The 14,208-nt window shown below is 34.2% G+C and overlaps 1 protein-coding gene across 1 annotated transcript; it reads left to right on the top strand.

Annotated features, from left to right (window-relative positions):
• Positions 1–12,085: 12,085 nt before the first annotated feature.
• Positions 12,086–12,451, top strand: LOC110922357 (auxin-induced protein 15A). The gene has a single exon (XM_022166677.2). The coding sequence runs from the start codon at positions 12,110–12,112 to the stop codon at positions 12,449–12,451; it is 342 nt and encodes a 113-aa protein (XP_022022369.1). The 5' UTR covers positions 12,086–12,109.
• The last annotated feature ends 1,757 nt before the right edge of the window (positions 12,452–14,208 follow it).

Below are 14,208 nucleotides of genomic sequence, written 5' to 3'. Positions count from 1 at the left end.
CCCCCCTTGGGCCGATTCGGTCACATTGTGACCTTGACTTGTACAACTTTGAATATTATATTATCCTTTGTCCCATATCTAAACAACATTAAAACCAATGGATCATAATCCCTAATTTGTCGATAAGTAACACTTGATGTACATTAGAACTTTCACACTTCATCACCCAACAAAATTACTCTCTCTTTCCCTCTCTATATTCTCGGCCGAACACCCCCCTCCCCCTACATCCATTGTTCGAGTTTGATCATCCAATTCCAAGCATACACAAGTGTTAAGGATCTCGTATTAGGAAGCTTGGTGCAAACGGAAGGCGAAGGACCTCTTTCTCTAGCTTTTATCCACCTCATTTGCGCTTAGATTCTTCCCTAGCCTCGAGCTAGTGGTATGATGCTTAAATCCCTTTCTTGAACTAATCTAAAGCGGTTAATATGTTGTGTAACGATTAAAACTCGAAATCTTGCAATTTGACACATTAAAGTTTACTAGAAAGCACTTAAAAGATGGTTAAAAGCTTACAAGTTGTGTAAATGTTGTAGTATTTATTTTGTGTGGTTATTTGGACCCGATCTATGTTGTGGTAGCTCGGATCGTCGTTTAACCCGGTTTGGTCATGATCATGGATCATGACATAAGGATCTTTTGAATGGAACAAGGGTTAAAAGAGTGAAACTCTACCACACGCGAATCGTGAACTTGTGTAAAAGTGTTTTACTTATGAAATAGTATTTAAAACTAGCAGATCTACGTATCTGCAGGTGGTATTTTCAAAGAACCACATATCACAGAAATCATGTTTTCTAAAAACGGATCTTACACTTACAAGTATGATTTTTAGAGCACACAAGTGTGTAAGCACTTGTGTAACACAAAAGTTTCGACAAAATAACAATTTTTGTAAAAGTGACTAGAAGTTGTAAAGACGGATTTTCTCTAAAAACGAGGTTTTTACAAGATCAAATTACTTTATATAAACATCCGTTAAAAATGATGAGATTTACACTATAATTTTAGAAAACTATAATTTTGACATATAAGACTTAATACCTACTGATGTTTTAAGTAAATTTTTATAATTTAATAATAAGTAAAAGTTTTGAACTCAAATTTCCAAATTTGACCTTTAAAGCTTATGTGAAATGACCAAAATGCCCCTACGGGGCATAAAATGATTTTAAATTCGTTTTGGGCATAATGGAAGGTATCGTGCTGATATCACAAAATATTTAAGGCATATTAACTTGTGAAACCTGTACACGACTCTTTTGGTTACCCGTTATGCATTTTTCGTGTTCGGTACGGTTTATGTAACTAGTTTGCATAAATTTACCGAGACGGGTCAAACCTTATCATTTTTACCTCAAAATCCAGAATGTTTTAGTTTACCCATATTATACAAGTCTTCATGCTTGTAGGGTCTAAACCACATTCAAATCCGGTATTCGCTTAATCTTGCGTTTCGAACCGTATATCTTTTCTTTAAAACTAACCAGTCTAAGTTTAAACATAAGTAAGACCCTTTAGGAATCTAATAGGTTATTAAAACCTTCGTTCCCGATTTAGGAGCCCAGTAAAAGATATCTGCACTTGCCAATTGTACACGGTTGGGACAAATTTGTATAATTTGCTAAGGTAAATACTTTTAACTTATTTTCCCTTATACGGGCTTGGGGTACGGTATATAAAATACCGCTTGGTCAGGTGTTGAATCTTTAATCGTATGAAGGTTAAATCATTGAGATAACTCGTTTAATCTGTTTTGTTTGTTTTAAGCCTTTGGGGGCTGGATATCCTCGGCTCATTCATTGAAATGGCCACGACTTAAGCATGGGGTGTAGGCATACACTTGCCCGTGCATATGTAAAATGATATACCCGCTGTTCGAGAATAACTCGCAGTGGGTTATATTATGTGGTGTGTCTATTAATCTTTAACCCGGTATTTTAACCCGGGCTACTAAACGTATAACAAACATATAATTCTTTTACAAGATTATTTTTAAATAATTATCAAAAGTTATAAAAGATTATTTGTGCCTTGTGCATTCAAATCAATTTTCTTAAACTTTTTCAAAAGCGTCAGTTAATTGTATTTACGAGTGTAAACTGACGTATTTTCCAAAAGGTTAAGTGCAGGTACTAGGCGGAATAGGCTGGTGTCTCCCAAGTGACTTAAATAAAGAATTATGCAAGCTTTATTACTTGGAAAATCTGTTGAACAATATCTTTCTTTGTTTTGATCCGCCTGTAGATCCTTTACATTCCGTTTGTAATACTTTGATACTTTCAATTCGGTTTGTAATATTTTACTTTTCGACTTCCGCTGTGCATTGAACTGTGAAAATTGACTATGATGATATCAACTACGTCACGATACTCCCCACCCGGCCCACCGGTAATACGTGGAAATATCGGGGTGTGACAGCATCTATATGTATCAACATGAAATAAGGTGTTTTGGTACACTACTTTGAATACACTTTCCCTTTCATCTATCATACCATCCATAATACACTACCATTACCTCCTACCATCCATAATACAATACCATTACCTCCTACCATCCATAATACAATACCATTACCAATATTTTCACTTTATTAAATGTATATAAACACCATTTATACCATCCAACCAACATATTATATCATAAATTGACAACTATAACCAAACCATCAACCACTAGATATAACTAACCAAAAAACATGTATATGGGCCTACTTCTCCATTCAAAATCACAAACTTTTTGTACCAAAACACGTTATATCATGGTTATACCTAATGATGCACATGTGCATTTTGAATATTGGTAATGTAAAAAGTAGTGTATTACGGATGGTATTGTAAATTAAAGTGCAATTGTCTATTACTGATAACGTATTACGGAATTTGTCGAAGTAATGATACATATGCATATGTGCATGGATAACTGTTACTCGAAAAAAAAAGGTTTTTTTTTTCTTTTGGTAACGAAATTTAGCGCTTTTTTTAAATATTAAAAAAAAATTGAGTGTTTTTTTTTTATTTTGATTTAGATTTTATTTTGTGTTCACATTGGTTCTCGCAATAAGGGTGGTTCTCAAATGAACCTTACCCAGAAGGATCCGTTAGGAACCATCCGCGAGAACCGCGATAACCAATGTGAACACAACAAAAAAATACCTAAAAATACAAAAAAAAAACACCGCAAATTTTTTTTTTTACTATTTTTTTTGGAAAAATCACTATATTTCGTCAATAATAAAAAGAAATTAAAAAAAATTCGAGTAACAGTTATCCATGCAAAAGTGCATTTGCATCATTTCTTTGACAAATTCCGTAATTCAATACAAATATCAGACAATTGTACTTTCATTTACACTACCATTCATAATACACTACTTTTTACATTAACAATAATAGAAATGCACATGTGCATCTATATATATGAACTTGTTATAACATTAACAACACTAGAAATGCACATGTGCGTCTATATATATAAACATTTTATAACGTGTTTTAGTACACCACTTTGAATACACATTCCCTTTCATCTATCATACCATCCATACTACTAGGGCTGTAAACGAACCAAACGTTTAGTGAACAGTTCGTGAACTGTTCGGCGGGAAGTTCGTTTATGTTCGTTCGTTTAGTTTAATAAACGAACGAATATGAACAAGAAATTTCGTTCGACTAGTTAAATGAACGGACATGAACAGAGGTCTCGTTTGTTCGATTGTGTTCGTGAACGTTCGGTAAGGTGTTCGTGAACACGTTTGTGAACATTCATTGGTTTGCGTTCGTTTATGTTCATATGTTTGTGTTTTAATTGAAGATCTTTGTACTTTCTTATATTTTATTTGTAATTTTTATATTATTAAACTTTTATTTATTTTATTTCCCTAACAATTAAACTAGGAAACCCACTTTCACCTTGTTTATGCATCATTTTCCTTTCATTTCTCATTATTTACCTCCAGAATACAGTCGAACTTCGTTTCATAATAAGGGATTCAAGTTCGAGTGCTACTCTCTGGGCCATCTATCTTTATCCTTTGTCGCGTTAGCCAAATTTATTTGTGTTCGTTTGTGTTCGTGAACCGTTCGCGAACACACTCATTTTCTTAATGAACGAACATAAACAAAAAATATCGTTCGGTAAGTGTTCATGAACCGTTCATGAACACATTTATTTCCTTAACGAACCAACACGAACATTACCTCCGTGTTCGTTCGGTTCGTTTACATCCCTACATACTACACTACCATTACCTTCTACCATCCTTAATACAATACCATTGCTTTTTACCATCCATAATACAATATTTTTAACAATATTTCACTTTATTATATGTACATCAACACCCTTTATATCATCCAAACAACATATTACATCATAAAGTGACAAATATGATCAAACCATCAACCACTAGATATAACTAACCAAAACACATGTATATGGGCCTACTTCATCATTTAAAATCACAAACTTTTTGTTACAAAACATCTTATTTCATGTTGATACATATAGATGCACATGTGCATTTCTAATATTGGTAATGTAAAAAGTAGTGTATTACATATGGTAGTGTAAATGAAAGTGCATTTTTCTACTACTGGTAATATATTATGGAATTTGTCCAAGAATACATGCACATGTGCATCCATATCTGTTACTCAAAAAAAAAAGTTTTTTTTTGTAACAAAATATAGAGATTTTTATTAGAAAAATATTAAAAAAAATCTTGTGTTTTTTGGATTTTTTTAGGTTTTTTTTTATGATCACATTGGTTCTAGCGGTTCTCATAATAAGGGTGGTTCTCAAATGAACCTTACCCTAAAAAAATCTAAAAAACATACCAATTTTTTTTTACAAATTTTTATAAAAAAATCGCTATTTTTTATATATAAAAAAATTTCAAAAAAAAAAAAATTGTCGTACTGCACATGTGCATTATATGTGTACTACACATGTGCATTATATCCGTAATAGTGCACATGTGCAATACGACAAATAATTATTTGTCAACTATACCACAAATATTTTAACGTTAACAAAAAAAGAATTTTTTGTCAATACGTCGTCAGCACCAAAAATATGATTTGTCACTTAAAAATGGGGGTAACCGCATAAGTCGACCAATCTTTGCGAATGCTATCCATATCCGCAGGCAAGTATTCCTTTACTCCTTTCCGAACCTGAGACAACAATTAAATAAAATAAATCTTAAAAATCAGATTTTAATCCTAATATATGAATTTAAGCATTTGTTTTGATATATAAGTACATATTTCTCTAATATATAGACTAAAATATGCTTAAACTTACATTATCATTGTCAAGTATTTCAACTCTTCATAAGCTATCTCCTTCATGAACCTCATCACATAGCAGCTGCATTCAGTACCTCCCGGCTGACGTGGACACTACATAATTAAAATTATCAAGAAATGTGAAACCATTGCGATCTAAGTTTAAACCAAAGGGTTTCAATATTACAATATCATTACAACTACAATTTAAATAAGGGATTAAGTGCTTACCCTAGCGTTAATCCAAATGAGTTTAACCCATATGTTGGCACCACTTCGTGAAGCATACACGGCCATTGCCCTATAAAAATTCAAAATTATATCAAAGTATATTCCAACTCTTTTATCATCCATTATCCATTATGATAGCTTGTATTATTAACGTATTAATAATTTGCCTGAACTACTCATCAACACTTCTAGGCCATAAGGAATCAAGATAATGGCAAGTAGTTGTTTTCAGGTTTGTTTAGTACTGCCAACACCCAATGGTTTCTTCAAAATCCAAAATTTAATCAAAATAAATTAAGATAATAGGTCTTTACGAATACTTATTTAAAAGGAAAATCAAACCCGGGATTGTAGGGCAATAGGTTGATGTCATTGCCCTTTCTTTTATACAATTGATCTGCAACTACTCTACTTGCATCCAAGATGTGTTTGGGTTTACGTTGGTCAGCCCGCAAAATTGCAGACGGGTTCATAAATCATATTCCACGATCATGTATTTGCTCTTTCTTAATTTGCTCATATAGGAACCTGCAGTTAACATACATAGACCGAATCAATAAAATAAGTTTGTTTTACGAACGGTAATTTATACTAGATATAGGCACTTACATTACATAAGAAGTGATGAAAGCACCGGTCAGCTCGGTGAATGTAAAAACCGCTTCAAAATCATCACAATTTAAGTACATGTAATGCCCAAGTAGATCGTACTCACACTCTAGTCTTATAGAATCCCCCTTTGAAAGTAATGCACTATCGACTAAATGTGCACTCATCATCAAAACTCCACTTCTTTCCATTCTAACCCTTTGATTCCTTTGTGATTCCGTCATCTTTTTTCCTTCATTCTCTTTTGCCTTTTCCTCGACACGTTCTCTTTTCCCTTTGATTCCTTTCTTGTTTTCCCTTTTTCACCAGGTTCTTTTTCACTTAGTTTTTTGTTTTCTTCAGGCAGTTTCTCTTGGCCGTTTCTTTTCATTCTTACTTTCTATTTCTTTTTTGTTTTCCTCAACAGGTTTTCTCTTTGGTTTCGCCACCACTTTTTTCCTAGAAATAAATATAAACAAGATTCTTTAAATTAGACCTCATGTGTAAATATAAATAACTTCTTAACAGCAAAAATAGCAAAAGCAAAAGCAACAGTAGCAGCAGCAACAGCAACAACAACAACAACAACAATAATATAACTATGTCAGAGCGAGCATCAACGAGCTCGTTATTTATAGAAGTTATAACTAATATAATGAATAAACATTTCAATAATAATAATAATAATAATAATAATAATAATAATAATAATAATAATAATTATGATAATTATATAACTTTAAACAAGGTGTTGCTCAATTCCGTACCTGTTATCAAGGATAACAGCAAACTGTGACCATAACCTCCTATGACCCAAACCAAACGACCCCTTTTTAAACCAACCCATTTTGACTTTTGGTTGGAACTCATTGGACCCGAACCTCCTACGACCTGGTTACCGCGCCTAACGTATTGAACAAGGTGCATAAAGCCTCCTAAATCATTTCACTCAAAACATTAGATTATTGCTAAAATACATTACTTTTTGCACCTTATTTGACAATAATTATTCATAAGAAATAATAATAGAAAAGTTAACAAAACATAATATTATAACAAAAGAACAGAAATTTACACCATCAAAAGAGCATTCACAGCCACCGGCTACTATAGAAGCTATAACCTATAAAAACATAACACAAAATTAGTTAACAACATATTTTGAATAGAAAACATCAATGTATTAATAATTGTTTCAAGCCTAATTTTAAAATGCCAATGTGCCTAAGATTTCACAATTCCGAGGAACATTATTGGAGATAACACCACTTAGTGAAGCAGAAGTTGAAAAATGACTGATAATTAAAACACAAGACAAATGAAAATAACGACTGAATTTAACCTGTCTCAACTCTTGAGCATTATATTTATCATGGTCTTTGACATACGTGCATGCATATAAACAAACAAAAAATGGTTGAAAATCAGTATTCTGCGAGATAAATAATATAATAGCATAGAAAACAATTGTATAATAGTTTCACCCAACAATGTTAAAGAGGCAATTATTACAGAAGGAACCACCCATCTAATTATACTATGTTCCATCTTCTATATTTGCATCCATACCTAGTGTATCAAGTAATGCACGTCCAGCATCCTTGTCGAAGACAACATTCTGTAGACAGATATCCTGAATAAACCATTTACACATTTGCTTAAGAAATATTGGCCCTAACCTTGTAGCTTCAGCGGAATATGCCAATGCCGCTTTCCAATTCTCATCACGTAATTGCTTTAACGCATACACCTTGGAATATACTTCTTTACATGGGGGCATACTCCACTGTTGTTGGAATTGGGCCCTGAGGTAACATATCTTACGTTTTTATAAGACTACAACTAAGCCTATAGATGTTAGGGTAGACTAAAGTAGGATCGATATGAAACCACCGTAATACATGAACACCTAAAAAATGAACATTAGTTAGCAGACATTTTTTTAGTACAAACAATGTAAGCGGAGTAATGAAAAGCAAAGAAAAGCCTATAAAGAAGCCGTTTCTATATTCTTCAATAACTTCAAGGTAAATACAACACACGAGGACCCAATACTATAACTAAGCAAGATAGTGACAATTAACGCAAAGACTATAAAAAGCCACTTTTGTGTTCTAAATAAATCTTGAACTTTGTACCAACATCTAGTTACTTTGGTTTTGTTCTCCTATGCCCTAGTTTCACAGGTCCTGTGTAATAATGAACAAATAATAAACACCACAACTCACCACGCTGTCGCCGCCGGAGCATCGCCGCACCACCTTGATTCTGCTGGAGCACCGCCGCACCACTCGACGGTACGCATAATCCATCGGAATTTCTTTGCAATTTGAGTGCATATGTTGATAATTTTTGTAGTTTTTTGCCAACAATGAAATGAAACTGTAAAGTAGATGACTTGAAAGAGGAAGACAAACAAACATACTAACCCTAAATTTACAGTATGTAATTTATCGTTTTCTATGTGGGTATTTGGAACAGATTCGGAAACTGGAAGACAAACATATACTGTAAATACATATACTGTATTTGGAATGTGGGTTTTTTATTTGCGTCGGGTCATGGGTCAAAACGGGTGTTCGGGTTCGGGTTGGAACGGGTTTAGGTCAGAACGGGTATCGGGTTGGGTCGGGTTGGTTAAAAAAATGTCTTTTAAAAAAAGTGATTGTATATCAAGGGTTAATTTTGTCGGGTTAAAACGGGTCCGGGTTGGTAACATTCAAATAATGTCATTATGTTCAATTTGATATGTGGCTTAGCATTCATGTCTTCGAGTGAGGTTTGTTGTTGAGGAATTTAGGATGCATTTGAGACTGATTGTTGAATTAACGATCGTGTAGGTGTTGATTGATTAGTATTTTATGTTTTCGTCATGTTGTTTGCTATAAATGATACGTTTTAGCGATTTTATGATTGCAGTTATGTTCCGCTTGATATGTAGTTCACTATTCATGTTTAGATTTAGCTGATAATTGATAATCTCCCTGATTCCTTTTTGTAATCTGTGATATTATCTATTAGTGCTGTTTGGGACAATCTTTGTGTTTAACTTGTTATGGTTATGCTTTTAGTCTTTTGATAAGCAACTAGGGATGTTCAAAAAGCTCGCGACTCGTGGCTTGCTCGAAGCTCGCTCGAAAATAGTTCGGCTCGAATTCTTTGTAGTGTCGGTCCATGTATATGTTTTTAGTATCGCCCAACTACCCATTGGCTTTTGTTATTTAAAATATCGGTTGTAAAAAGGAACACTTGATTTTAGTAGCATCATTCTAATCTATGTAAATTTTTAGTTACTTTAGTTAAAAGAACATGTTCAATGGTAGTCATTAATATTCATTCTCTACTAGCATTAAAAGAATGTGATAAAATTGTTTCATTAAATAAAACAATTTTAATAAATGTTGGGTACCACGGCCTGGTACAAAACATCAATTTATGTTGAATATGACAGTGGACATATAACATGGTACAACTAATGATTTGAAGTAAATATTAAATTTGTAGCTAGATCCATTTACATGGGTCCATCCCACTTAGACTCGGTCATAATTAGAAATATAGAAGATATATGCCCATTAGCGTAATTTCACATCATATTAATCATTCTTTATTGAACTTACAACACTTTGTAGCAAGATCCATGTACATGGGTCCATCCCCTTTGCAGACCTTAGAAGATTTTAAAAGTGGTTGCGCCAAATCTGCACTAAGAAAAGCCCGCGTAGAAGTTTTTTAATTAAACGTCTTCGGATAAAAAACAGTTTGTAGATGACAATGTCTACGCGTGATCTGCTCGGCGCAGACAGAAAAGGTTGCGCAATATATTTTTTAGAAAAACAAACACCACCACAATGCGGTACTCCTTTAATACAAATAGTTGTAGTGCCCTAAGGCATTCCATCTTTGACTGGGTATTAGAGACTCCTGTATCTTGTGAAGATTAGGTTCAATCCCTGACATGAGATAAATTTTAGGATTTATTTGTTGTGATTTAGAAGTAGAGGCTCCTGCTGCATCTTAGGAAGAAGATGAGGTTTAATTCCTGGCATAGAATAAATTAAGATTTATTTGTTGTGATTTAGGAGAGTTGGGTTATTGTAACATTTGCCATTGGAAAAAAGTTGTGGTTCCCTAACAACGTTCTGAGCATGTGTTTGTCGTTAAATTGTAATCTTGTCTCAACATTTCGACTTAACTTCGAGTCTAGCTAGATAGAGTTCCATGATCAGCTTTGGCTTGTCGCCTTTAAGAATGAGCTTTTGACTTTGTTCAACATTCTCTAATATATACTTTAATCCTGAAAAGTTAGCTTTCTGAATGGTCATTACTGGAGTTTATTTAAATGCTATAATATGTTAACACGATATATAACCCAATTGGAGGCGACACCACGACCTCTCCAATTCTACAGTAAGAGTCTCGTTTACATTTACATTCCTAAAAAGATATGCTAATTCTTTACTCTAGTGCTTTTAATAGGGTACTAGTTGTATTTTTCTGTAAAAAAGAAAATTACTAGTACGAATAAATTAATAGAAAAACATGAAGCAGACTCATGTGAATGAGAATATATAGTTAATTCACTTGCTCAGTTTGATTGATGTCTACATAATTTTTTGTGCATTTTACTTGTACTCGTTATTTTAGTTTATTTAAAATTAATATATAGTACATTCCTGGAAAAGATATTGATGGGCCAAGGCATTTGAGGCTCTAACATCCAAGATAAGGGGCTATGCAATGAATATATATATAGTAGTCTCAAGCCCTCCTCAAAGTACTGCAAGCTTCTTTCGTGTTTCGTATCCAAAATAGTAGTCTTTCACGAGCGTATACATACATCTTTTTTCTCAGTCGCTAAAACATATGGGTCTCACATGGTTATCTTCGTCGATTTCTATTGTTAAAGGTTTCAGCAGATTGAGCTCCCATCACAGCAGAAATCATCTTTGGGATGTGCCAAAAGGTCATCTAGCAGTGTATGTTGGTGAAGAGCAAAAGAGGCGGTTTGTTGTCCCGATATCATACTTGGAACAACCATTGTTCCAAAAATTGTTACGCCAATCCGAGGAAGAATTTGGGTTTGATCATCCAATGGGAGGTCTAACTTTTTCATGCCAAGAGGATGTGTTTAACCAGCTCACAGCCATATTACATACATTTTGATATATTCTAGACCACCGGTGGAACTACTAAGGAACTACCGGCCACTAGTGATCCTGAATTTTTTTTTATTAGTTATATGTATTGGATACCCATTTTCTTATGTGCTATATATTATTTGAGTCATTTGACACACCATTAGTGATAATTCAATTTTTGAACGGTGATTCCCATTGTTTAGCTAGATAGAGTTCCATGATCAGCTTTGGCTTGTCGCCTTTAAGAATGAGCTTTTGACTTTGTTCAACATTCTCTAATATATACTTTAATCCTGAAAAGTTAGCTTTCTGAGTGGTCATTACTGGAGTTTATTTAAATGCTATAATATGTTAACACGATATATAACCCAATTGGAGGCCACACCACGACCTCTCCAATTCTACAGTAAGAGTCTCAGTAAGAGTCTCGTTTACATTTACATTCCTAAAAAGATATACTAATTCTTTACTCTAGTGCTTTTAATAGGGTACTAGTTATATTTTTCTGTAAAAAAGAAAATTACTAGTACCAATAAATTAGTAGAAAAACACGAAGCAGACTCATGTGAATGAGAATATATAGTTAATTCACTTGCGCCAGTTTGATTGATGTGTACATAATTGCTTGTGCATCTTACTTGTACGCGTTATTTTAGTTTATTTCTACAATAATACTTTTAAAATTAATATATAGTACATTCTTGGAAAATATATTGATGGGCCAAGGTATTTGAGGCTCTATCATCCAAGATAAGGTGCTATGCAGTGAATATATATATATATATATATAGTAGTCTCAAGCCCTCCTCAAAGTACTGCAAGCTTCTTTCGTATCCAAAATAGTAGTCTTTCATGAGCGTATACATACATCTTTTTTCTCAGTCGCTAAAACATATGGGTCTCACGTGGTTATCTTCGTCGATTTCTATTGTTAAAGGTTTCAGCAGATTGAGCTCCCATCACAGCAGAAATCATCACTGGGATGTGCCAAAAGGTCATCTAGCAGTGTATGTTGGTGAAGAGCAAAAGAGGCGGTTTGTTGTCCCGATATCATACTTGGAACAACCATTATTCCAAAAATTGTTACGCCAATCCGAGGAAGAATTTGGGTTTGATCATCCAATGGGAGGTCTAACTTTTTCATGCCAAGAGGATGTGTTTAACCAGCTCACAGCCATATTACATACATTTTGATATATTCTAGACCACCGGTGGAACTACTAAGGAACTACCACTAGTGATCCTGAATTTTTTTTTATTAGTTATATGTATTGGATACCCATTTTCTTATGTGCTATATATTATTTGAGTCATTTGACACACCTTTAGTGATAATTCACTTTTTGAACGGTGATTCCCATTGTTTGTAGATGGATGATGAGCCTTCTTTCTTCATAATTTTCTTTTATTATTGTTCTTTCACCTCTTTGAGAGATATACAAAGAAATAGTTCAAAGTTGTATTTTGGTATGAGTGGGGATTCCCGTTCAGGAAAGTGTATAGAAAAGTTCTCTTGCGTTTGGGATAATTAGTAAAACAGACAACGCTGACCCAAAAAAAATTAAGATATACAAAGAAATAGTTCAAAGTTGTTTTCTTCGCGGTAGTTTAAGTTGTTGATCAATTGCCGTTTGTCGATGGCGGGGGATGGTGTTTTGGTCAAAAAAATTGTAAGATGAAATTAATAATCAAAATAAGAAAGTGAGGTTAGGTGCCTGTGAAAATGTTATGTTTTGTATTTAGGAACCTGGGTTTGCTATCAGGATCCTCAGTACTGAAAATAAACTATATGATGGTATTGCATGGTAAAAACTCTAATATATGACAGACAAGTATGAAAATGTTGAACAACAACCAACACAAGCGACATGTTACGACGAAAAAGCTCTTGATGTTCTTCGTGAATATGATCTCCGATAAAAAAAACCCCAAGGCTGGAAACTACACAACTCCACTAAGATTAATATGAAAATGAGTGCAAAATATGTGGCTTGATCGATTGAGACTACATGTAACAACTGATAATGTCATATGTTTAAGAGCGTTGAATGTATGCGATGAGTGTAATTTGTCCGTAAGATGATCTAATCAAGCCAATTTATAATACAAGTCCAAAACAAATCCTAACTACAGCTCTGAAATATCCGAGATCCTGAAAGAATCAGTCTTCGACCGTTGCCAGCCCCCAATGTTATTTCCACATGTTTTCTTGAGCTAACTCTACGACAATTCAGGTATAAGCTCCCTCATAGGCGTTAACAAAGAATATTCCTACAAAATATTCCTTCAAAATAGAAGTAATCGATTAGTAACAAATATGTTCAGGATCCTAAGTTCTTCCAAGATCCTTGCATGTTTTAACCACATCAGGATCTTGCCGCAGACAAGTAGAAGTCAGGATCCTGACTATAAAAATTCTATCACTAAACAGATGGGTTTATCATACGCAAAGCTGTTGGATTGGACCCGGTTCCAGAAAGAGTTTTTGTCCTTATTTTTGTTGTGTCCTCCATATTTGCTCGGGGTGTTGTTTTGTGAGCCCCTTCTACCGGTTAAAGTTTTCTCGGTCTATGCATAGACTTTGGCAGCCGACATAATCTTGTCCCATGAAATGGGCATTCCTTCAGGGCCTGTGAGAGTATGGATGAAGTCAGCGCATCTTATGCCACACCTAAAGCTTGCGCGCATGAGGTCTTCGCTAACCCCGCCGATCTCCAAAGCTTCTTTGTTGAAACGGGGTAATGAAGTCTTTAAGCCTCTCATGAACAATGAGCAGGATGTTCGCCCTCTCTTTGGTGTGGTGGCGTTGTTGGCTAAAATGTTGCAAAAACTTAACTTGAAGATCTTGAGAAGTCGTGATTTGGCAAGCGGGTAGGTTAGACCTGCAAAAACCTGAAATGTTGTAAAAACTTAACTGTGCTGGTAAAAACCTAAATATGGTTGTTAAATCG

Source organism: Helianthus annuus, chromosome 17 (genome assembly GCF_002127325.2).
Source record: "Helianthus annuus cultivar XRQ/B chromosome 17, HanXRQr2.0-SUNRISE, whole genome shotgun sequence".
NCBI lineage: Eukaryota > Viridiplantae > Streptophyta > Magnoliopsida > Asterales > Asteraceae > Helianthus > Helianthus annuus.
Note: the sequence above shows the minus strand (reverse complement) of the source record. Positions and strands in the feature narration are given on the sequence as shown.